The sequence below is a fragment of the Oreochromis niloticus genome, linkage group LG11, assembly GCF_001858045.2.
Source record: "Oreochromis niloticus isolate F11D_XX linkage group LG11, O_niloticus_UMD_NMBU, whole genome shotgun sequence".
Classification (NCBI taxonomy): domain Eukaryota; kingdom Metazoa; phylum Chordata; class Actinopteri; order Cichliformes; family Cichlidae; genus Oreochromis; species Oreochromis niloticus.
In genome coordinates, this window is record NC_031976.2 from 24,080,828 (window position 1) to 24,107,334 (window position 26,507).

A 26,507-nucleotide genomic window follows, 5' to 3' on the forward strand; every position below is an offset into this window, starting at 1 on the left:
CTGTCCTCTCTGTGAGCTGGAGCAGGCTTGTTTGTTTGTTTGTTAATTTATTTCAAACATGTAAACAATATACAGGTACATTTAGCAAAGAAAATAAGGGAGAGAAAAAATACTATACAAAAGTCACACACTTATTTAATCTCACCCCTTTGCCATAAGTTATCAGTTAATATTTAGTCAGCTTCCATACTGATATAATCTGTAATAAAAATAGTGAACAGATTTCCGATATAATATACTATATACTATAATATCACATCATGAAATTTTCTAAATAGAGACATTCACTTAATTTCAACATTTGGATGGGGAAATCGACAGGTATGGAGAAAAATGTGCCATAAACCCACACAGAGACCTAATTTTGATTAAAATTGTGCTTGATCAACAACTAATTGCTATTTATCAAAAGGAAAGGCACACTTTAGTTAAGCTAGCCAACTGTAGCATTAACTAACTCAAATTTTAGTCAAGCTAACTAGCATGAACGCTAGCATGGTTTGGGTTATATTACTAGGGCGATGTAAATAAGACCATAGCTAGTTACTGCAAACTAATATCATCAGTAAAGACTATGTGTATTAATTCTGTAGCATGTAAATTCTATTTGTATTTATTTAAAAAAAAGTTAAAGTTAAGATCAGGTGGAGTTTAGGTTGTGCTAACTAGCGTGGTTTGAGCTTAATATTAGGCTATTTTAAAAACTGTTGAATTTATATTAATATGCTTTAAAGGTTTGCTAATAACTTATAGCACTGCTCTGCATATTAATATTCTCCATTCAATTAACACATTTGACACATTATTTATTAACTGCCTGCTTATTAAAATTAATACTTTCTAACATCTATAAACTGTTTTTGATTCAAATGGAGGGACAGATGTATTTAAAAAAAATAATCACACCTTGAAGCCCCAGTTTAACTCGCTTTACGAATAATATTCCTGTGATTTAGGTTCTTTAAGAGAATTATTTTCCTGTCTAAATGAGGAAATTTCATTTTGAACGACCTCCAGTGTGTGTCACTAATTTCTACCTGCATCCACCGACAATATCAACTGGCTGTCGTTAAACATTAGAAAGCAAAAAGGAAGGTAGGAGTGACAGAGGGAGGGCGCAACCCCTCCCTCATCTGTACAAGGGCTGCACCCCTCTGTCCCTTTGTCTGCTTGTAAAGGGGACAAGGGAGGAGGTGCAGAGCAGGGGGCGCAGGAGTGACTAAGTGACCTCTCGCTCCCCTTTCTTTTGACGCTTCCATGTTCTGTCCATTTTGTCGTGCACGTCCCTCTCCCTCCCTCCTCTTTCATCCTCTTTCGTTCCCCCTTTTTTCAGCCTGGTTAAGTCGCCATGGCTGTTGGCCTCATATGTCCTATTCTCTCCTTTTTTATACCCCCCCTCTGTCTGTCTCCCTTCCCCTCCTCTCTGTCTCTCTCCCTCTCCCTCTCTGTTCTCACATCTTTGGCAACAGCAGCCTGGTTGCCAAAGTGTCTGTAGGACACATTAAGGCCCATAAAAGCCTAGTCTGCGGTCGCACTCTTAACCACCAGTCAGAGGTAGTGTACAAAAGTGACTTTAAATGAGTCTGTGATTACCCTGGAACATGGAGAGATACTGAAGTGGTCAAGAGAGTGCGAGACAAGGACGGAGCGTCTGAAAGGGGTAGAGAAAGCACAGCTCGAGGGTGTTTCTCGACTCTCTTAAGGAGAATTGAACAGAAATGAATATTTGTTTCTCTCCTAGCTAAGAACCAAAAAGACTACCTGAGTGGAACAAGTGATGACACGTTGTAGTTGTAACCCAAATTTCCGGCCCCCCCCTTCCCACACCTTTTACCACAAACTGCACGTCCCTCCCCTCCTCAACACCCCACTTCCTAATTGGCCACATGCTGCCATGAGTGACAAGTGTAATCATCAGTCAAATTATGATGGGGGGGTGGAGGAGGAAGACAGGAACAGCAGAAGGTGGCGGTGGAGGGGGTTGAAAGGGCGCGCTTTGATCAGAGATAGAGAGGGGGTGAGTGGGCAAACAGACAGAGCTACATGGAAACCTGCTGTCCACACACCTGCTGCTTCATAGATGGGCAACATTAGCAGCCTCAGACCTCCATGGATTATTAAAAAAGGGAAAAAAAAATCACAAAACGAGCATTTCCTTAACCAAACTGTGCTTACAACGAAAATGCTGTTGAGCTAGAACTTGAATCTTTCTTGCATCTCCATTGCTTTAATTACAGTCGCAATACAGAAAAGGGCAATAAAATCACCGGGTGTAGTAACAGCACGCTCTTTGATTTTCTCTTGGACACGTCAGGCCAGGTCCGTGTTATATTTGGACGTAATTTGTTACCGAGAGCAGATGTTAGCTTTCCAGCCAGCTAACGAGGTTTACAGTAATTAGGAGTGCTGATGAAGCGCTTTGATTCCCTGGCTGTGGCGGCCCTCTCATTAGCGGCTAGCTAGCTAGTGCTGCAGCAGGCGCTCCAGTCACATCCTATTAGGCGGCTCAATGTACACTCTGAATTAAGACCAGGAGATTAAGTGGAGATGAAAACTGTTGGCGTACACACACACACACACACACACACACACTATTCAGACCTTTTTTTTAAAGACCAGAAAAGTCCGTATATATACTCACTGCTATAATAATGAGCTTGTTAAAGAAGATTCCTACTCAGGCACTAACCCCCCTTTTAAAAAGACCCCCAATTTTTCCCCAAAATCTGCTAATGCATGTCCCGAGATTTTAGTGAGAGAAATTTGGTTTTAACAAAATAACCTTGTGTGACTGCTTTTTCAGATGAAAGGACACATGCCACAGAGAAGAGATAAAAGGTATCACAGATTTTAAGACACAGGAGTGTGTGTGTGTGTGTGTGTGTGTGTGATTGCATCCAGGCAGTGAACTATTTCCCCCGTGTTTCTTACAAATGAAAGGAGAAAAAGGCTTCCTTGAAAATACTCCAACACAGTTTTTCCCCCCTTCTCTTCGACTCCTCGCCATTCGTCAATACTCGCTCATCTCCTCTCTTCTTCTCCTCTTCTCTCTCTCTCTCTGTCTCTCGTCGTCTTTTGTGTGATGGAGTGATTATTGAGGACGTGGCTCCTGTGTTTAACACTGGTTGATGAAGTCTGCCTTTGTCTGTCTGCTCTAACCTGTCGCAACCGGGACACTGCTTATAGCAAAATCAATACACAGAGTAGAAGAGAGAGGCCGGGCGAGGGAGGTAGAGATGATGGTGGAAAAAAGGAGAGGGATTGCGAGGTGGCGGGTGGCGGGGTTGAAGGTAGATAAATGCACCGAGAGTGAGACTCGGGATGAAGCAGGAAGTCAGTGGAAAGAAAAAAGGAAGAGAAACATGGAAGAAAAATTAAATGCTCGACTCGTCCGTCGCTCACAGTCCGAGTGTTAAACACGGGATTTGTATTTATGTTTGTCTTGGCCTGTGCGAGGCCTTGACCGAGCGCCTGGTTATATCACTTGTGGTGTCTGTGTGCAAGTGTTTTAAGTGCATGTGTGAGTGTACGCCTGCCAAATGGGGCAACCCCTATCTGTGTGCGACTATCAGCGCTCTGTGTGTGTGTGTGTTGGACAGAGAGAGCTTCATTTGCTTCCACTCCCCAGAGTCAAAGCTGATGTCAAGAGAAGAGGGGAACAACAGAGGACTGAGGAGGAGAGAAGGATGGGATGGGGAGAAGGAGAGGTATAGGGAGTGTAGAGGGTGGGGGTTTGGGTGGAGGGGCAGTTGTGTGAGAGAGGCACAGCTGGGAAATGAGAAATGCAACCCCCCCCCTCCTCCCACTCTCCTTCTCCCTCTCCGTACCACCACCTTACACTCACACATATGGCACACACATACAGACACACACGATCCCCATCTCTTTATCCTCCCCTCAGGAAAGATGGGGTGGAGGTAGTGGTGGTGTTGGAGGAAGGAGGGGGGGAGTGAAGGAAAGGGAGAGGCAGGGGAAATAGGAAGAGATGGAGAAGGGGACAGATAGGGGCATTAAAATTCATGGTCCTTTTTTTTTTTATTTTCCCTGCTGAAAATCAATAGTGTTTACTATGAATGAGTGGAACAGTGGACAACAGTGGTGCCGGGGGGATAGAGAGACAGAGAGGAGGAGGAGGAGGAGGAAGAAAAGAGTAAGGGTGGGAGAGGTAAAGACATGGAGGGAGAGACTTTATTGCGATAGGCAGAAGCACCGGAGGCCAAGGTTAAAGACCGGCAGGGGCAGCAAGACAGAAAGAGAGAGAAGCACAAAGTAAATTCAGTTGTCTTCTAAAACCGACATACTGCCTTGTAAAATGCATATTTATTGTTCTCCTTCATAATAATGTAATGTAATGTAATGCAAACCCTTACAGTCCCTGCACCAGCATTAGATGTTTGGCTGGCTTTACTTGTCCACCTTTCCATTCCTCATTCCTCGCTTCAGCTCACTCTACCTTTCAAAAAACTGTGTGTGTGTGTTAATTGGCAGCCCACAAACACCACTGACATGGTTACCCCCCCCACCACCCCCAACGTACACATCAACACACACACTCACACACACATACGAGCTGCAGAGCAGTTCACACTGAGTTGTTCAGCAGCCCTGACCCTGTTTCCTGCTGTTGAAAGCCTAGAAGTTCAGGATGGCTTACCAGTGTTTTGATTAAGCACTGCCAGTGTGTCTCACACCACTTGATCAAAGAAGAACAACTGTGTGTTTTTTAGCTGTTATAACTGCTTGTATCCTCCACATGTTTCATAGCAATCAAAGCTTTAAAAAAAAAAAGTTCTGCTGGCAAAAATCAGTTGGCGAAAGAAAACGGATCATTTAGGATTGTCAAGTTTAACTTCCAAATTACTGCAAAGTTTTTTCCCTTGCACACAAAAAGGCAGTTTTTTAGTTTTTTTGTTTCTTTGTGTATTTTTTTTCTGTTTTACATGCATCGTATATCAAACTCTCACCACGGATGTCTTGGGTCTTTAGGTTGTTTTGTGTTTCCCGTGCTGGATTGCTTGATTTGTGAGTGTGCGCTTATGTGCCGGCGCAGCTATCTTGTGCGTATCTGCCTCCCTGTCATTCTGCACACAGTAGTGCTCCTGTGCATATGGAACTCTGTGTGTGAGAGAGTGAGCTGTGCAGGGAGTGATATATATTCAGGCAGCTCATGCATTATGGAGAGTGAAGGTGAGAGCGTCTAAATGTGAACTGCTGGTATGTGGAGGGTTCAGGGCCAATCTTACCGAGGCCTTTTGTATTAGCATAGCATCTCCATTTCAAATCGGCCTGTCAAAAACCAGCAACATGTTTTATTCAGCAACAGATATTGATCACATTTTATGCATACATGACAAATCTAGATTGCATACTAAACCTGCGCCTTTGGTTTGTTTATGGTGCTTATTTGCAAATATGCTGCATAAAAATGTAGATGTTTGTTATGCACATAAACTTGGGGACACCTCAGTGATGCAAAGTGTATGTTTGTTGTTTTTGATGTGATAATTGGATGCAGTAACGTAGATGAGGCCCTGGTGTTTACGTAGCAGTCAGAGTGCATACCCGTGTGTGTGGACATTGCACTGTCTGCAGGGATGAGAGGAGTTTACCGAGGTCAGAGTGGCACGGTGGTGATTTCCAGTGGGCGTGTTTTAATGCAACGCCGCAAACTTCAATTCCTCCATCCACTTAGAACCTCCAGCTTTGTGGTTAAAAATGACTTCGAGCCACCCTTATACATTAACAGACAGCATTTCACTACAGCAGCTGCTCTTTGTCTATCAACATGCCTTTTTCCCCCATTAATATTATATCTGTATGCGTTAAACCAGCCCGAGGCCATCTCTGCTTTTCTATCACGTGCCGTTTTTTTTTTTACCATCACACTGCATCAGTGCCGCACTAAATCTCTCCTCTCTAAATGACTGGAGTGGATGAGAGGTTGGTCTCGGTATACGGGGGAAGAGGACAATGCGGGCTTTAGCTGTGCTAGAGCTTCCTTTTTCACCCTTTATGAGATGAGGTGGCCCATTTGCTGAATGGGACGTGAGGAAAGTAACAGCTGATTTGTTTTGGAAATGCTTTTTTTCTCCTTCTCTTTCTTTTTTTTTTTCTTTTTTCCAGATCACCTGACTTTGTCCTTAAACTCCTCGCTTTCCAATAGACCGAGGTTTGATTCAGTGTTATTTTGGCTGTCTTCTACCTCCTTGAATTTCTTTTTTCCCCCAACTATCTTGTCCACCCCCCCATTCTCTCCCTGGTCCCCCCAGCCCTCTCAGTACTCTGTTCCCTTAGCGACTGTTTCCAAGGCGCCCATTCCCAAGGGCTGGAGGAGGGGTCCAGTGATGTCATCCATGCATAACTGTATACCTGTAATTGATGTCCAGCTCTCCCTTCCTCTCTGTCATTGTCACTTATTTCTTTCTTTTCTGCATCCTCCTCAGCTGCTCTTTGTCCCTACACAAGTGTACTTTCATATACGCTTTAGGACATTTCTATGTTAAACAGTACCGCGTGTTTTTACCAGCACCGAACTGATGTTTGACACGTGTTACAGTTAAAATCACAGCTCGATTCACACCTGTGCTTTTCTTCAGATGGCATGAATAATTTAAAAAAAACCTTTATAGGACCGGCCTGATCACTTGGTCATGAACAAAAATTGAGCTCGATGTTCACTCATAACCTGAGAGACCTGTAAATAATTGCAGTTTTCACCGGGATTTAACAGAAGGGTGGAATTCCAATAAAATATCGCAGATGTTTGTGTCGGGGTTTGCTCTCTCACTTTAACAATTGTTACTCTTTTATTTTTCCAGATTGCACCGATGACGGCTCATTCTCAAAAGCCACTTGTCATCCTCAAAAATGATTTTAGGAAGTCTAGTTATTGGTTTGTGCAGGTTTTCTGATCGCTTGCATGCATTTCAAGACCAGACAAGTGAGATTTGGACTTGGGTACACGCTACTCCTTAATATATAGAGGTTTTAAAGCCCTAATAATTAAAAACCTCTTACTGTTTCCTATTTAAAGGATATTTGCTACCTGATACTGTGAACCACTGTGGAATTATATTCAAATTTTAGTGTTCCCACTGTAATCTGTGAATTAAAATCATGCTGAATTCAGCTGTTTTTTAGTTTTAGTTTTTTAACTTTGCACCACAACATTGTGTGAAAACTTCCATATTTTAATATTTTTTAACACTCACCTTAATAAAGATGGACCTTGGTTGGACTACAGTAGACTAACGTCAAATTATAGAAATAAAAATTTAAAAGACTTCCAAGTTAATGATTTGAGCTCAAACCATATTTATGGTATGCTTTATGTACGGTAATTAATTTCTTCATTAATACAAAATGGATTTGTATTAATGCTATTCAGCTGTATTCGTGATACATTTTCCTGCAGTTTCGTGATTTGCTACAGTATATTTCACTCCCGCTACATTTGTGCGCTTCCCCCCTCCTCCCCTCTTTCTCTTTTTGATCCTCTCCCTGCATCCCAAACCATTCTTCCACCATCTCCTCTCTAGAATAAAATTCACTTCTGATTGAGAAATCACTCTGGTTTGTTCCACATTTTGATTTAGAGTCACGAGTGTTATATTTTAACACTATGAAACGGTCACACTTATCTTTTCGCTAGCTGTTAAGAGACAGACAGTTGAGCTGCCCTCTGTCTACAGTGTACATGACTCTCTACATCTGCTCCATGTTTAAAAGGTCATTTGTCAAACCTGACATTTTCTGCCCTTACCAAAGGTTTCCTCAATATACAGCCCGGCTTTCCCATTCAGAGTTTACGTTCTGTTTTTTTTTTTTTTTCATCTATTTGTTTTCTTTTGTATAAACCTTTTCTGACAATACGTTCCTCTTCGGTGTCAAAAAATATCAAGAGAGTAGGAGGCTGAATTCTATCATCTTGTAATGTTCAATAAACTAAGAAATGACAGATGTGGTTCAGTGTGTGTGTGTGTGGGTCTGGGTTGCCTGGGTAATGGGGCCAAGGACTGCAAGAAATGCAAGTTTCAACGGGAAGTGTAGTGAGTGGGTAGGCACACACTCAGGGTCTGATTAGGGATTAATGTGTGTGTGTGTGTGTGTGTGTGTGTGTGTGTGTGTGTGTGTGTGTGTGTGTGTGTGTGTGCGCGCGTGCATGTGCCAGCAGGATGTTTTTACTCAGCACAGGTTGTCACTATCCTGTTTCCCCCTGTGTGCCTTTTGTTCCTCCCCTACTCCACCATTTTGGTTTTTGTCTAGGACAAAAAGAGGCCCCACAGCAAGGCCCCCTACCTGAACGCCTCCTCCCTCCTGACATTTTTCAAAGCCCCCTCTCTTTGGTGCGTGCGCAGACACACACATACATACACACACACACATGCACACACACACACACACACACACACACACACACTCACTCCTTCTTTTTTGTTACAAATCCATCTTCTCTTCTTTCAAGTTAAAATTCCACAATTAAGCGTTTTTGTAGCAAGTTATCAAATGATATGCAAGCTTCCACATTATATACACCGTGTATACCACAGTCTACGTCTGCATTAGTGTAGTTGTAGAAGAGCAGCACAGCAGGAAGTCAGCTAAGCTATGCTAACATGCATGCATAACTTTCTGTGAGTATCTGTTAGGGTGTGTGGGGGGGGGGGATCGATACGGTAAAGTATTACAATATTTTTGCAATATTGCATCAATATTTCCATCCGTCCATTCTCTGCTGCTTATTCAATGAGGGTGTCGCCAGGGGCTGGAGCCTATCCCAGCTGCCATAGGAGGGGAGGCGGGGCATGCCATGGACAGCTCACCAGTCCTTCGCAGCTCTGTTCTTGCTGTGAGGAAAAAACACTAACCAATGCGCCACTGTGGTCCCTGTATCAATATTTCATGAAATAAAATAAATAAAATACTTTGGGAATACTACGAATAAGACGGATCATCTCGCCTGATAGGCGGCAACTTTTCTGCAAACTGACTGAGTGCCGTTATTCTCAGAGAGATTGCTGCAGGTCTGCAAGTAACTGCAGTCTAATTCATAAACACAGACAGATTGCCAGCATGGTGCCATCAGTCTGAATGAGTCTTTGTCAGTGAGCACAACTCGAGGGGACTCAACTCAACTGGCTGTCAGCTGGTTATATTCCTATAAAACAGGAAGCTTGCTGTGCACAAATGTAATATTTAAATGTGAATTTCTGTAAGATGTCAACATCTGTCTATGTAGACAGCAACACATTTGTGATTTTTGATTATTTATCACAGTTAATTTGCTGTATTATCAGAAAAAGATTGCATGTAATTGCCAATCAGACTGACTCCATGTTATGGCAACATTTATGGCAGGTTTCAGTGTCGGTGTCAGCACGCTTGCCAGTCTCATTGCATTGTTGTTGGATAAAACAGACAAAGTGACAAAGTTTAACTTTGAGGACGTAACTTCCAGTTGAAAAAGGCGATAAATCGCAGTGTATGTTACCGCAATAGGAATATGTCTCTGCTGAGTACCACCTCTAGTAATTAATATGAGAGTCAAACGGGTGTGAGCATTAAAAAAAACACAGAATCATGTTATTTTAATAGATCCAGGGATCTGTGGCTCCTGCAGCTGGCAGAAATGACAGTTTTCTCTGGCCAAGTTTTTGTCCGTGCCCTGGAGTCCCAGCTTGTGGTCGCTCGGTGTGTACTTAGTTAATGTCTTTTTCAGTCTCTCGCCATCGCTCTCTGTTCAGCTGTGTGTGCTGTGGTGACGGGAGGGCACTGGATGGCTCGTTGAATGAACTCTGTGGTTGTGCTGACAAATCAATGATAAAGAGTAATGACATCAACAATGTAATGTATCTCCTTGTGCTTTCATTGACTCGCCCTCGCTACCCAAGCCCCCCCAAACTTGCCTCTTAACGTTTATGCCACCTTGGCTCCGTGACTTCGCTTTGCACCATAAACGATGTTTCTGCCTCTTTATGTTTTGTCATTATATGTATCTTTTATCTGTGTCGTTTGTTTCTCTCTGTTGGTCTATCCTCAAACTCCCTCCCTCTCTCCCTCCTTCCTCCCTCTCTTTCTCCCTCTCTCTCTCTATTGATCCAGTCATAGTTTTCTCAGTCTTCACAGTACTGGGCCGCTCTAATCAATACAGATAATTGTCTGCTCTCTCTCGATGCCAAACATAGTCTCCCCTTCTCCCCTCTCTCCCTTTTTATCAATGAACCCTGGTCTTCCCTCACCCCTCCTCACCCACCCAGCCCTCTCTCCCTCCAGACGGGGATTCCCCCTCCCCTAATGACGGGAGATAACCTGCTTTCTTTACCGATTTTTCTCCCACCCGCCTCCCCCGTACACACACATACACATATCCCTGCCTCGCCCGCTGCCTCCCTTTCCTCCCTCGTTCATCGATTACCGTGAGAGTCGGGGCCCGGCCTGCCCGCCCTACAGATGTAAACACACACAGCGCTCGTGTTGTGGTTTAGTTGCTGTTCAGCCTCTCCTCGTGCACAGGCCTTTTGGTTAATTGGTGGGATTCAACCGTTTTCGGTAGGTTACAGCACCTTTCTGTGCCCAGGATAATGTTAAATGGATTCACCATCTTGCCCCACGGTGAAATCTGACCTCTGATTCGTGCCATCAAGCCAGGCTTTGACCATGTAGAAGGCTGCCATTGTCTCGTTTCTTCCATTGTGACTTGCTTTAGTGTTTGTAGAGGAGTTTGTCTTGGAGAAATTTCTCATCTGTGCAGAATCACCGAACTTTTCAGATAAGGAAACTTTCAATGTGAGGAAGAACCAGCAGTGGAAATGGTGCACACTGTATTAATAATCAGTCTAAGAACTGAAATAAAAACAGCATTTACAAATGTAAGTAAATAAACACATACTTATTAACTTACTTAATATTTAAGATTCATTATATAAATATTAAATAATGATATTAACTAAAATAAGTTTTCACAAAATTTGAAACAGTGACAAGTGGAGCGAACACCCACAGTAGGACCCAGTGCAGCATTCATATTCTGTCTCTACATATGAAGTCCTGTGTGTTTAATAATGCATCCACCCATCCAGCCAACCAGGCAAGTTATAGGCCTGCAGGTTAGTGTACTCTGTGTGTGCGCATATGTGTGTATCTACCTTTCCATGCATCCAGTGTGGAGTATCCATCACAAGTCTCTGATGTCTCCTCTATCTCTGAAGTCAATCTGGAGCGGCACATAAACACACAAAAGCAATATCAGTGACAATACATACATATATATATACACAGTATACATAACCAATGTTTACATAAACATGTCATATCCACTTAGATCTGCTGAAACTGATAGCCGAGGCTGCGCTGTATTTCTTTTTGGTCTTTTTCCACGAGAGGGGTAAGTGAGATGGAGCTGGAACAGATAGAAACAGTTTCAGGTTAAAAATAAGATGATGGGAACACAGAACAAATCATTTCTGTTTGAAATGTGAGAGTGTTTCCGGAGCTTTATGAATATGTTTGCGCATTGGCGAGTTGCCTGTGCGAGCGTGCGTGCGTGTGTTTGTTTGTGAGCAGGCTAGAGCGTGCGTGTGCGTGCGTACATCTGAGACAAATACAGTATATCTTGAGGCTAGGCTCAGGTTTACATGTGTGTGATCAGAATAAGCAGGGCTTTAAAGGCCAGCAGTGCAGTGGAGACGGAGGTGGGTGGGAGGGGAGGGATATTGTCCTGGAGGAGGTTTGTGAGGTGGTGTTGGTGGGGGTGGGGGGTGTTAGAGCTGGGGTTGGACGGCAGACAGCAGGGATCTTCCTCACCCCCAGGGAGTTGAACCTACAACCCCTAACCTTCTTCTAGCCCTCTGGTCATGGACTTGAACCCTGTAACCCCCTGATGGACAATCTGTTCCTCCTCTCCCCAGCCTCACCGCAGCACTCTGCATGCCATTAACGGATAAAAAGGGTGCGTGTTGTGTGTGTGTGCATGCATCTGTGTGTGTGTGTGCTCACATGCAAGAGTCAAGTGTTTGGTCCCTTGGCTTTGACTTTGACATTGGGTCTTGCTCCCTGTTCATCCACTGCTTGTCAAGAAGAAGAAGCAGGGGAAATAGAGGCAGGGAGTGAGGCGGGGTTTTTTTGTTTGTTAGATTTTTGAGTTTCTAGTTTTGAAAGTTCTGTATAATTATATTTAATTGAATTTTTTTTAATTGAATTTTTAAAAAAATGGTCTGTGCAGGCCTTTTCTGTCTCTCAGCGGACCCTAGCTCCCCCAACGTCCCTCTAACCAGGACAGAAACAGAGAGGTTTATGTATGCTCGGACCCAGCTCATTCTTCACCTGTCAACAAAATCATCCTAACAGAAAAAAAAATGGGGATACAGTAGTGAAGAGGACAGGAGGGGGAGGTGGCAGTTAGTGAGAGAGGAAAGATGAGGAAGAAAGAGCACAGAGGCTGATATATTCCTCTCAGCCTTTTTTTCCTCCTTTTATTTCTCCATTTCTTCCCTTGTTTGTGTTTGTGGGCTTTGCTTATCAGATCCCAGCTCCATTCAGGGCCTCAGTCAGGGGAAGAAGCCAGACGCCTCCATCTCTCTTTCATTCAATCTCTGTCTCTCTTTCCCTCTTGCTTTCCTGTGCTCTCCCTCTCCTAACCTTTGAGAATAAGAGCCTTGAATTTGAATTTCAGAGCGACCTAGCGAGCGAGAGGAGGTTTCGAAGGAGGAGGAGGAGGGTGAGGAGTAAGAGGGGAGGGGTGGCTGGTGGAGGGGGGGAGAAGTTGGAGCTGCGGTCGTTGAAAAAGGGCCTGCTCAGCGCGTCCCCCGGCCTACCCCCTCAGAGTGGCCCCGATCGATACAAACTCGGAGCAATAAAGCTTTCCCCCTGTCATCTCTGCAGAATACAAAGCAGAATAGAGAGAGGGAGAGAGAACGAGAGGGAGAGAGAGAAAAAGGGGGAGAGAGAGAGGTGAAAAGCTGTTCCGCTAGCCAGACCAATTTCCTAGCCCCCCTCCCCTCGTTCGCTTCACCACCACCTCCCTAACACACCATCACCACCACCTCTATCACCCCCCCTTTCCTTACCTCCTTCTTCTTATCATCACTCTTTCACCCCCCCACCCCCCTTTTGCACAATATATCCCCCTGACTGTATCGCTGAACAGCTATCCATAATAAATACAGCATAAATTAAGTATACAATAGATTCCCTGTTTGCCCAACTATCAGAGAAAGAGAGGTGAAGGTGGAGGCAGAGAGAAGGGGGAGGAAAAGTGGCAAAAATGGTGGTGTGAAGTGGAAAGAAGTTGCTAGGGAGTGGGGTGGATGAAGAACTGAGAGGGAAGATAGTTATAGCAGAGGATGAAGTGTGTGGGTTTTTTTGGGGGGGTGGGGGTGCAAACAGAGAAAGATGGATGTAACGATACAGGTAGAAAGGAAGGTGGAGGAATATTGATGAGGAGGAGGAAGGGGCAAAAATGTGTGGGGATGGCTGAAGCAGCTATGGAGAGGAGACGGAGAGGTGAAGGGGGGTCAAACAGCAATCCCTTGAATTGAGAGCCAATTACTGTAATTGTAATCTGGATTCAAAGCATAGAGACGCAGCAGTGACAGACACACGGAGGCAGCCGTGAGCACATACATGCACACAACGGACAAAAGACAAGTGTGTGTGTGTCCACATCTCTGCATGCTGTGTTGATTGTTCTGTGAAACTGCAGTTGTGCATGCATTTTGTGTGTATGTGTGTGTGTGTCCCATCTCCATTCTTCTCCACTGAATGGCAGTGCAGGAGTCAGCCTGCCAATCAACTATTGTACTCTTGTCAATTTAATAATATTTCTGAGTGCTGACCTCCACCGCGCTGCAGCCATCGCTCTATGTGCTTGTGTATTTCTGTTTTTGTGTGTGCGTGTGTGTGTGTTCCTATATATTTCTGTCTCTCCCTCTTTCACCTCAGTCTAACCCCCACCCCTACCTCCCCTCTCCGACTCCCTCCCCCGGTCTCTGTCTCTTATTCTCTCCTTTATTAGAAGAAGATAGTGCGAATCCTTCATCTCTCCTCCACTAATTCTCTCCGTTATTGTCCCTCCGTTCAGCCCTCCGTCTCTCCGCACTCCTTCACTCGTGTCCTCCTTTCTTTTCTCACCGTGATCTATATCGCTCGCCTCCTTTTTAAGTCGTGCACCGGCCTCCTTCCTGTCGTTTCCCCTCATGCTTTTGCTTTCTCTCATTCTTCCTTTTGACTTGTATCACCTCGCATCCATATCTTTCCTACTGTTTCCTCCCCAGATCTCTTCCCTCCATCATCTTATCTCAACTTCCTGGTCCTCTCTCCCTCTCAGTCTCTTTTCACTTTCTCCCAGCCAACTCTTCCTGTCTCGTTTTCATCATTTCCCTCCCCCCTTTTTGCTTTTTCATCATCATAGGCCATATTTAAGCAACTCTGTGTCCCCCCCCTTATCATTCCTCACCCTCCCTCACTCACTCCATCCTTCCTTCCTTCCTTCCTCATCCCTCTCTCCCTCCCTCCACCCTGTTCGTTCCCTGGGGAGGTCAGTAATAATGGTAGTGATGGAGTGAGAGAGGGAGGTGCGATTATTGTCTTGTCGGGAGTCAGAGGAATCGATCGGCCCAGAAATATGAGGCGCGAGAAAGAGCCGCTGTGTCAGATACAATAACCACCCGCTCCCGGGGGCTTACACACATACACACACACACGCACACACACACACACACACACACACACACACACAACATACAGGCCCGCATTCGACACGAACATACACATTTATTTGGTTCGACGCAAGTGCAGACACTGACACGCACACTCGTTCGTACCATCTTTCTTTTTCATTAACGCAACGCGCACACATCCCTCTTCTTCTGTGGTGGAGGAGAGCGGCGAGGCAGCCCAATCATCTACATGCTTTGATCTGAGATAAAGCATAGAAGTAGATCTGTTCTGATCATTCTTCATGCACAGATAAAGGGCAAAGCGAGGAAAATCGCTCACACACCTTTCACTCACGTAGCTATAAACAGACATAAACACACACATACGTGCGCACGCCACACACACGATCACACTGAGACCTTTCACTGCTGTTGCCTGGCAACGTGGCCGAATGTCCAATCCGAGCAGAGAACAGTGGCCAGTGATGTCACAGCTGCTGCTGACCAGCAGGTCTGAGGGAGAAAGAGAGGCAGGAGGAGAAGAGAAAGTTTGAATTGGTGAAAGGAAAAAAAAGATGGGGAGGGGGGGGTCACAAAAAAAAGAGAGATGGGTGATGATGACAGGGTTTGAAGGAAAAGAGGAAGGACATATGAAGAAGAGGGCAGAGTGACGGGGGACAGCTGGACAAAAGAAATTGCCCCTAGAGGTAATGGTTGCCATAAAGTAATTCTGTCTGTATGTTGCGCATTCTGCACAACGGCCTGTGTTGTCCATGTAAGTGAGCATTTTTTTTTTGTAAAGTGGCCTCAGTGCTCCTTGATCTGGTCATGAAGCCGGGCCAAGGGAACCCAGTCCCTCCCCTGCAAACCCTTCACTCCTGCACCGAAAGAAGCAGAAGAACAAGAAGAAGAGTGGGTGAGAGGCGGAAAGATAAAGATTTGAGCTTCAACCTTGGTAGCGCCGTGGGAGAGAGCGGTGTCTGTCTAGACAAACCCGGCTCCCTATGGGCTGCCGAGATGATACAGAGAGAGGAGGGGGAACGGTGTGAAAGGAGGATGGCGGGGCAGAGGGGGGCTAGAGGAAAAGGAGCAATTGAGAGGTATCAGAAACAGGAAAGGAATAGGTGTTGCAAAGGTGTAGGCGGCTGAGATGGTGCCGGTCCCAAGGTAGCCAACAGTGTGAGTGTGTTTTAGCCCCTGCCGCTTCTCGTACAAAACCTCAACCTCTGTAGTCTCCACACTGCTCGACCTACTGTTTATAATCCTGCTACTCCTCATGAAACTACACACACACACACACACAATACACAAGACTGGATTCTAAATCTCTCACCTTGTATAATAAGAGTGTTGCTGTTTGACTGTGTGTTGGCTTGGTGGGTCCATCACTGAGCCGTGCTCTGTCCCCGTCTATACGAAGAGGAATATGATGGATTATATGAATTAGAGCCAGTGTGTGTGCTCCAAGCCCGAGGCTGCACTAGATATAGGAGGGCTGAGCCATGGAGGGATGCTGAACTGGTTTGGCGTCCTCAGAATTATCCCTGCAATGACCCATTATACGCCGTCTCCTCCCATCCTGCTTACCCCAAGCAAGCTAACATGCTTTCTTCAATCTTTTTATCCCACTTCGCCTCCTCTCTATCGCTCACCTTTATTCCTGTCACTGTTTCACAGCTCCTTCCTTTTTCCTTTACTGTTCCTCTCTTACCCCCCCACCCCCCCCACCCCCCAATCTTAGTAACCTCCAATCCTCCCTCGCTGCTTCTCCCTCACTGTCTGACAGTGGAGTGATTGATGGCGCTCCAGAGGACTCAGCCTCCCCTCATCCTCCTCTCTGGGGTCCCGCTATCAGATCGTGTGCATGCATGTAACTGCGTGTTTGTTTAATGTCTTATAAACTTAACTTCTAGTCGACAAAAACACGCACCAAAATATTGCACATTTGGTTGTTTATTATTATTATTTATTCAGTTTAAGCTGTTAGCAATAAGATGAATATGTAATTGCTGCTGGTCCATTAATGCTATGTGTTGTCCCCATTATAGCCAAGACCCGGGCTTCCTTGGCCATTAACTGTATAACACACACACACACGGCACACCAATTCACCATCCGCTTATTAGGGCTACTCCAACAGCACTCCCGTCACACACACACACACATAAAAACACACAAAGACACATACACTGGTAGTTATGTGAGTAGATTGGGGTTTGAACAAAGGTCACGGCCAAAGCCAGGCTGCCCACACGACCTCTGACCCAGTGGACCGCCTCCTCCACGACGCACAGTCTGTCACTGTCCTTGGACGGGCCTGTTGGGTCGGTTCCCTCACAAACAGACCCTCCCTCTCTCGCCGCTGATTACTAACAGACACGCAGATCTGCTCTCCTAATGAAGGCAGATCTGTGTGCCTCAGATAAAATGTAGCAGAGGGATCGATTTTTCATGTTATACAGTTATTCTCTGTTGAATATCTAATATTTAAATTGTCTTGTATATTTGGGAAGTTCTTTACTCATCACACCACAGTCTTGATCCTGACGTGATCTTTATTGTAACAACATATATGGACAGTCGTAGCCTCAGACAAATTCAAAACTGTGTCTCTGTATAACTGAGCACCTCCAGTGGAGTGCTGTATGCACTTCTTACTGTGCATCTATCCAGGAGTACATTGGGCCGTTGTAAATCACCACATAAAGTATTTATAAGGTTAAACTTGGGAACTCTGCTGCCGTTAGCTTTTGAATTAGTGAACTCGGACCAAGGGAGAAGGACGGGGAGGGGAGCGGTGCTCTGACTTCTCGTCTGTGGATGGTTCGTTCATCAGGTTTAGAGAATCAAGAGTGCCACCTTGTGGTCGCTTCATCCTGCTGCCAGGGCAGCACGTTGACACAGATGTGAAACTGTAGGCAGTATTTATGCTGAAACACGCTGATCTGCTTCCATATGATCATTCATCGGACTCAGATTTTCACTTATTTGCCTCTTAGCCTTTTAATCCTTGTGGGCGACACTGATAACAACCCGTATATAGCGTTTCTTCAATGTTCCACTTTCGTGCCGTATCTATCCATCACGTGTAGAGATTCACGTTGTGGGTTTCTGTGGTGTAGCACTCACTGTGGCGTGGTCAGTGGTACAGTGAGTGTTGTGACTGAGTTTTTCCTTCCTCTCGGCTTAGAGTGGAGCTGTGGTTGTTATACTTAGCTGAGGATGTCTCACATCTTCTCTTGTTGGTGTCGACCTCCCTCGACAGACCACCTTACGCCCACTGGTGTACTCTCTAATGGCAGTCCCAGCGTCAGACATAAACATAGATATGACCGGGGCGCGGGAGCCATGACTCATGGTAAACTGATAAAACTGCAAGATCCCGCGTAGAATTTAGGGGGGGAAAAAAACGTGATCAGCTGAGTTTTGGAGAAGTTTTGAGCCTCCGCTGGGTTTTATAGTATATAAATCTATCATAGATTCGTCTGTGATAATGTCAGACTCGCTGTTTTTCTCCTTTGTGTGTGTGAGTGAGTGAGTGAGTGAGTGAGTGAGTGAGCGTGAGTGTGTGTGTGTGAGTGGCTGTTTCCAGCCGCGCCATCACTTTCCGACGGCACCAATCATCCCCCTCCTTTTCAACTCCTCTATCTATTCGATCTCCTCGCTCACTCACTCACTCTCTCCCACTCTTTAACCTCTTGCGTGTCTCCAATTTCTTTTTTATCTTTTTGTATTTTTCTCTCCTCTTTGAGAACAGTTCCTACTCTTTTGAGGCTTACTTCCTGTGTGTTGCAGGATGTGGGGAGGAGGTGGGGCTTGGGGGGTGTGGACTACTGTCATGTGCATGTGTGAGAGACAGAGCGAGAGAGAAACAGAGAGAGAGAGAGAGAAGAGGGGGGAAGAGTAATTCAACCATATGATTTAATACACTCCTCCTTTTGGTTAGAGAGCGACAGAGAGAGGGAGAGTGAGAGTTATTCTTTAGGTCGCGTATACGCTCTCTCGCAGATATGACCAAGACAGCGGCAATAGCAGCAAAGGACTTCTCCAGTATGTGGTTGCCAGGTGAGTGACTGTCTGTGCAGCTCTCTATCGTTGCTGGCCTTCATTTACCAAGACCAATTAAGCTTTGCGTGAGTTAGAAGGACCTCTGTGTGTGTGTGTGAAAGAGAGTGTGTGATATGCTGTTGATTAATGCCAGTGGGTCTAACAAGCTCAGCTAATTGGGGAACATCAAAGGGTGAGAGGTGGTACGAGGGATGGAGGGGGGGTGGATGGATGGATGGATGAGTGGACGCCTGTCTCTTGCATAGGGAAAGGTCAGACACTTCACCAGCCCGTAGCAAGCCTCTGTTTGTGTGTGTGTGTGTGTGTGTGTGTGTGTGTGTGTTTAAACTGAATATTGAATGCTAAACAACCTTGAGGAAAATGTAATGAAAAGTTTATTTGAAGAGTCTTTTCTAACATTCAGCTAATGAAAGGCGACTTCTGCAGCTCGAGTGTGTTTCTGTACTGAGATTACTTTTCATAGTCCATCATCAAAACGCTTTCTCTCCAGTGATGAGCGCCGTTACTCGTGTGTTCACTTTACAGATGGGGTTGTTTTTTTTCGATAAAGTGCATCTTTAAAGCTGGAGGATACTTTGTGTTTGTGTGTGTGCGATGGAGCATTGCATTGATTATTGCTCATTTTCAAGTCTGTCAGTGAATTCCAAGCTGTCTGATTTAAGGACAGTTATGTAAAAAGAAAACTTTTTTTTTAGCCTCAGTATTTACTAATAATTTGTGTAACTCTTCCTGCTCTGAGTCTGGGTGGTCAGCTCAGCACAGCCTATGAGAACAGGCAGACAAAGTCTCGGTTGACCGACGACGGCAAGCCTACGAGAGAAGATCAGCAGGCAGTTAGCTGACTCACCCGTTACCCGAAATACAATTTCTAAATGTCAATTAGCTCACATTTCTCAGTCTTTGTAGTCGTGATAGAATTTCTAAAAAAAAAAAAAAAAATGTACAAGATCTTTGGTGTTCACAGTTTATCAGTGAGTGATTCACTGCACAATATTCACAGAGTCACTCCTTAACCTCATGTGGTCACTGCTGTGACCTCTGGGAAGTTGCTCTGACCAAAGTGACATGTCCTTCTCGCAAACTTCAACAAACGGCGCATCACGCCAGATTATGTAACGCACAGCTTCACAAAGGTGCACCGGTGTGGAAAGCCAGTGCGGTAAACATTCGTGTATATCGGGAATAATCTTGTACAGTTATTTTTGACGTGTCACCTCGTGAGCCGTGTTTAGGTTTTCTGTAAAGTTAATAATTTTTGCTCATTTTAAACATTTAAAGTAAATGAATGAGGAAAATTAAGTGTGGAAATTTGAAAGCACTCAGTCTTTTTAATCTGGTCAAACTACATCATTGTCATCAGTAAAAAAAATTATTCACGCTGTTTAGAAGTGGGAAAAAATGATTTCATGGGCATTATGCGGTGGTGACCTTTGTCTCTCAGTTCCAGCAGCATTTGGCTATATTCATGTGTTTTATTCACTTGTATGAGGTGTTTTTATGTGTTACAAACAAAAAAACACTACAATAGTAACTTAGATTTAACAAAACGACCCAAACTGACAAGAGCAGAGACCCTCATGAAATGTTATGGCCTTGTTGTGGCATCCCAAATTTGTTCCTTCAGGTTCTCACTGTATTTGTTTTTTCAGCTTCAGTTCTTCTCTTGATTCCTAAATCATTGTTTTATTATTATTATTATTTCTATATTATTAATATCTGTTCAGCCCCATATTTTATCATTACTATATTAACAATTTCGACACTAACATGTTCTTCCTGCTTGTCTCATCCTGGCACAGATATGCGATTGGTGTTGACATGACTCTTTGACATTCACTTTTAAATGGAAAATGCTTCTTTGCAATCAAATTCGGTAACCCTCAGCACCGCTTGGCTTCTCAAACCTGTAGTTAGTAAGTTTTATGACTCCAGTTCCCAGACACCCCCCTTGGCGCTGGGGTTATGTCCTGAATCAGGAAGTTGGGTGAAGAGTTAGTGGGGAGGAAGGGGAAGGGGGGGGGGTTTGCAGGGTGGTTGCAGTGGAGTTTCATCTCGGCCAAAATACCCAGAGGAGAATAACAGAAACAGTCCAGACTGAGCACAGGCACTGTTGTTCCTTGTTCCTTTCTATTGCATCATTTATTCATGACACAGGATTATACAGCATTAAATTTGCTCTGCTGTGGATTCACTCAGTATGGTGAAGCAACTCTGAACTCTGCTGTTTAACTCCAAGGGTTGCATATGCTGTGGCGGCGCAACAATGACCGGGCTGAGCAATTAAACCTGTTAGAAGCACTTTCTTATCCCTGCAGTAAATGCAGTTTGCACCACATGTGCAAAAAAACCAGTCAAGAGATGCGTCCTCCGCTTACACTGTAAACACGTTCAGAGCGTGTAAGTCACCCCGACGCGAAATTATTTGTGTTTGTGTGTGCAGCAGCGTGTTGTAAAAGAGAGGGAGGTTTTAAAAGAGTGAAAGAGAGAGTGAGAGAGAGAGAGAGCAGGCTAATATTAATAGCCTCGCTGACAGTAAGTGTTGGGTTTAGCACTCTGCGCTCAACCCGGTACAAGGGGAAGTCGGGAGGGGAAGTGAGAAAAAGACACTACATCTTGATATACTGTCCCACCACTGTATTACTGACCACATTATCCACCATGCTACTGTCTGTAGACCATTTTTAACCATGAATCAACGCGCACCTTCTCCCCGTGTCCTGCGACGGGGCAGCGCAGTGCGATAGGCAGCACTTTGGGAGCTCTGCATTACTTCTGTTTTATGAGCTGGGCAATCATTTTATATGAGGAGGGGGATTTGGCTTTAGTATTGTACACTCCACGCGCTGAAGATCGCAGTGTAACAGGGCCCAATGTGAAAGAAGTGGAAATTTACAGTATGTTATAGATTTTTGCTGTGGGGTACAGTTTGTTACGCGTGGCAAAAATTTGTGATTATTTAGAGGAAGATGTTATTTCTGTGCATATTCAGTGGGTTTTTGTCAGAAGTTGAGCAACACTGGGCAGTTTTTTTTTTTGGTTTCACTAATAGCCACATCACGTAATGCTGAAAGCAGGTGCCAAATGAAATGCTGGAATAACCGCAAACTGACCAGAATAATATATTAACCAGATGTTTGCATCCGCATCGTTGGGTGACCGATTTAGCTTCAGCTATTTAAGGGAAATCCTGCAGTCAGTGTGTGTGTGTATGCACGTGCGTGTGTGTGTGTGTGTGTGTACGTGTGAGTGTGTGTGTATTTACACAGGGTTATAGCCACTGGCGGCAGAGTGGCGCTTTTCAAGCTGATCATCACTTCCCCCTTCCCCTAAAGACACTATGTGTACCAAAGTCCACTGTTCTCACATCTGTTTCACTGAGACGAATGTGTTTCTGCAGCTGAATGAACATCTGATAAGGGAGTGACTCTTGATCGGTATCACTTTTTACGATTAGTGACTGCACTTTACTGATGCTTTGCTAATTTAAAACTGGCCTCCGGTCAGTATTGGCCAGCAGAGCATCTTCTTCGTGTATGATTACTGCCCCCTGATGGCGAAAACAATGCTTGACCACTTGCTTTTTTGGACATTTTCTGTATTTAAGGTGTCATGCTGATAAAAGGCAGAGGGAAGATGTACAGTTTATGTCATGTGCAGCCCGAGAGACGACAGGATGAAGAGAGGAGACATAAAGAGGAGAGGAAGGGGGGAAAGAGTAGAGAGAAAAAGGAGGAGGGAGACTGAGAGTTTATTATGCAGGTGGCAGATATAATTAGTTGGTCGTTGGGCAGATTTGCATGTTTTCACAAAAGGGAAGTAGCGCTGTGTATGTGTGTGTGTTTGTGTGTGCGCATGTTAAGGAGTCAGAGCAGGAGGGAAAAAAAGGGTTTCAAATGGACACAACAGTTTGTGGTTTCACACAAATAAAAAGGCTTTTATAATGAAATGGTACTGTTGTATCGTAACATATAAAGAAAACTGCTAGACAAACACCCCCCCCCACACACACACACACACGTGTGTGTATTTATATATAAACACCCGCTCACCCACACTAATTATCTTCAGTCCCATCTTTCCTATACACCCTCCTACCAAAATGCTCCCGTGTTTTTGTGATAGTAAAGTAATTAAAGACTAAAGTTTATTGTCTCCCTCCATTCACTGCTGTTGCCTTAGGGACTGTCCCAGTTCAACCAGGAAGTGATGTGGTCTTGTAATGAATGACACACAATGTGAGACATTTTTAGTACACCAAGTCTCCCACGTAAACACCTTGAGTTAAATTTAGAACGAGCAAGCACCTTGGGTCAACCTACTCTTATGTTAAACCACTAATTGGAAAGAAAGAATGAATGAATGTGGGCTCAGTGAATGATTCAGCTACATTGTTTGGTGTACAGTGTGTAGGCTCAGGCTGTGACCTGAAAACATTTAACCCTAACCTATCTGAGATGAGCACCCTGGCCGTACTCTTTCCTCTTCCGTCATCTAGATTGTCTCCGCTTGCTTCTTCTGTTATTCTGTCGCTCTCTGCACTTTTTATCTGACACATATTTAGGAGTCAGCCCGTCTTACTTGTTTATCTGCGTGCTTTCCTGTTACAGATATCAGGATGTCAAAGCCAGGAGAGGCTGAAAAAGTCGGGGCTGACTCACCATTGGAGGGCACAGGTAAGCGGCGAGGGTCTGAGAGGCAGACGGCAAACACACACCCACACGTACACGTGATTTAATGTGGAATGTATATGTTAAAAAACACAAAAAAAACAAAAAGAGCGGCACATGCATGACTTCGGAAATTGCAGCTGTAAGTTGATGCAGTGATGAAGATGTCATTTATCACTTTTTCCTTTGCCGCCCACGCAGATTCAGAGCGGAATGGACCAGAATCAAATCATCAGGTACATGTGACTCCTGTGTATTTACCTTCATCTCCCACCGCTTTCATCTTTTTTCTAATTGATCCACCTAAGAAGAAGATTCAGTGTTGCACACACACTCCAGCACAGAGTGTGACATAAAAAAATATATTTACTTGCAACATTTTGATAAAAGAGCTCCATCAAACCTGTCTTTCCTTTCTTTTTTTATCTGTTTTCACCAAAAGTCAGTACTTCCAGACAAACTAACCATCACTTCCCTCATCGATTAGTCCCTCAGTTATTTGCAAGTAACATCGCAAGCTAACTTTTCACACAGTCAGGAATCCAGATATCCATTTTTCTTTTAGCAGAGATGGAATATAATGCATTTTGAAGTAATTTCTAAGGCTGTGTTTAATTCTTCTCTTCTAGACTCACTCAATGAAAGCCTGTCCTTTTCCTCTGTCACCAAACCTGAGCAGCACCAAGGTGAGTGTGTGCTTTTGCGTGTGTGTCCACGTTACTGAACTGTGTGTGTGTCTGCGCCTGTGTTTGGCGTTTGTGCATCTTTTGTGTCTCACCGTCACACACTGGGTTTTATTGACGGTACTGCTGCTTCAGCTTTGTGTTCATTTCTATGCACTGAATTACTCTTTTGTCACGCTCGACGTTGAGGTTGATAATGTATAGACTCTCCACCCAGTCCCCAATGTAAACACGTTTGCAAAGAGCAGAGAGTATGATGGCACTCGTGTTTTTCACAAAGCCTTTTCAGTACTGAAGTAAATCTGAAATATTACTTCTCACCAAAAGGTGAAATCTTCCCTATTTGCATACCACAAGAGATATTCAAATGGGTACGCTGGAAAAGATCCCCTCTGTCTGTCTGAACATGGCTGGGTCTGGGAGGAAAGATCAACTCTTTGAGAAGGATGGGACAGGAAAAAAAGTCTAGTGGAGTCGTATTTTATCACACAGACTGGGGACACATTAGAAGCATTAGAGGAAATTGCACACTTTAAGACATTCGAATGATTTATCCTAGTGAGCTATGTGTCTTAAACATGGATAAATTCTTGTAGCCTCATGCCCTAGAATTGAGTTAAAGTAGCAGTTAATTAGTCCAATATTATCCGAAGATATTTAATATTTTCCTAACTTAATTACTACAATTACAAATAATTACAAACACGTTTATATCAAATCGAGCTTTAATTCTAGCGCTGGCCCTCTAACCGTGTTCCCATTTCTGTATTTGCTTTGCTGTTATGTCTTCAACTTAGAATAAGATGGAGGAGTGTGCTGACATGTCCCCAGCCCTCCCTTCCTCTCACGGCCCGACCCCCTCACAGACTGCCCTGCAACACACACAGCTCATGCTGACCGGCTCCCAGTTAGCAGGGGTAAGACTGACTTGTAGTACGCTCACACAGACACGCACTTGGCTTTTGCTTTTGCCTCGCTCGCTCCTCTGGTGGTGCTTTTTGAACACTTTGTTTCCCTCTTTTGTCACCTTTGTGCATTTCCACTCTTGATTTCTTAATCCTCTCCTCTCCTTGCTTCTCCTCTCCTCTCTCGTCCTTTCCACCAGTTGACAGCTCTGTTGCCGGCGCAGCAGCAGCTGTTGCTGCAGCAGGCTCAAGCGCAGCTCCTAGCTGCAGCTGTGCAGCAGTCCAATGCAGCCCATGCAGCTCACGCTGCCCACGCAGCCGCCCAAGCCAATCAGCAAGCTCAGGCAGCTGCAGCAGCCAATCAGCAAGCCCAGCAGCAGCAGCAGCAACAACAACAACAGCAGCAAGCGGGTCAAACGGGGCAGCAGACTCAGTCACAGTCCCAGGGACAGAGTACACAGGAGCAGAGTGCCCAAAGCGTCCCTGTCCCACCTCCTCCATCCCAGCTCACCCTCTCCCAGCCAATCCAGCTCACTGCCCAGGTACTGGGTGCCGTTAAAGCCACTTCCTGATAAGGGGCGTGATTGAGGAGCCCCTATCAATCCATGGAGCAGCTCATAATGCATGTCTACTGTAGATTTCGTGATTCACAGTTTCCACCTTGCATGAACGCACACATTTTCCTTTTCTTAACTCTGACGTGACAGAAAACATTTTTCCTTTCGCTTCTACGCGTTCTGTTGGTATACATTTCATATACCTTCTTTCCTCAGCTGGAGGAACCGTATATAACATACTAGCACGTTTTGATGTGACTAAGCCGTCCTTCTGCTCGTAGAATTGCAAAATCTTATCGTCTGTCTGATGTGTCCGTTCTCTCTCTCTCTACTGGAAAGGACATTCAGCAGTTGCTGCAGCTACAGCAGCTGGTGTTGGTCCCTGGCCACCCGCTTCCGTCTCCTGCCCAGTTCCTCCTTCCACAGGCACAGCAGAGCCAGCAAGGTGGGGAGGCCCTTTATGACAGAATAACTTATAGATACAGACATTTAGACACAAATTATACACAGAACTCATATTTTGCTCTTCTTCTTTAGGACTCCTATCGACACCAAATCTTATTCCGCTACCTCAGCAAAACCAAGGGAGCCTGCTCTCTGCTCCGACTAGAATGGGGCTTCAGGCACAGGTACAAGGAAACTTTGAAGCTTTAGTCAGTGGAAAAGAAAACCCCAGCCTCAGCAGCACGAGTCATTAACAAACACTTCTGTTTCTGTCTCACTCTCACTTTCACTCCTCCCGCTGCAGCGAGATAAGGGTGTGGAGGTGAGTGGTGGAGGTGTGACCACGGTGCCTTCCGTGACCTCTCACCCCGAGGACCCCAGTGACCTGGAAGAGCTGGAACAGTTTGCCCGCACTTTCAAACAAAGACGCATCAAACTAGGCTTCACACAGGTAAGTGAGACACCCCTCTACACCAACACTAAGTGTTTTGGGTTTTTTTTGGTGAATACATTTTAATTTCTTTGCTTT

General features: G+C 44.8%; 1 protein-coding gene across 7 annotated transcripts in view; it reads left to right on the forward strand.

Moving 5' to 3' along the window:
* The window catches only part of pou2f2b (POU class 2 homeobox 2b), a 69,732-nt gene that overhangs the window by 27,268 nt on the left and 15,957 nt on the right, over window positions 1–26,507 (forward strand). For 3 of the 7 annotated variants that reach the window (XM_025911669.1, XM_025911671.1, XM_005455518.4), the window contains exons 2-9: window positions 23,330–23,395; window positions 23,591–23,625; window positions 24,019–24,075; window positions 24,870–24,989; window positions 25,178–25,519; window positions 25,874–25,979; window positions 26,072–26,163; window positions 26,283–26,429. In XM_025911669.1, the coding sequence (XP_025767454.1) occupies window positions 23,330–23,395; window positions 23,591–23,625; window positions 24,019–24,075; window positions 24,870–24,989; window positions 25,178–25,519; window positions 25,874–25,979; window positions 26,072–26,163; window positions 26,283–26,429 (965 nt within the window). Of the gene's footprint in view, window positions 1–18,544; window positions 18,720–23,329; window positions 23,396–23,590; window positions 23,626–24,018; window positions 24,076–24,869; window positions 24,990–25,177; window positions 25,520–25,873; window positions 25,980–26,071; window positions 26,164–26,282; window positions 26,430–26,507 lie in introns of those variants that run through there. The other 4 variants (XM_013274647.3, XM_019365075.2, XM_025911670.1 and 1 more) reach the window with 4 other exon arrangements.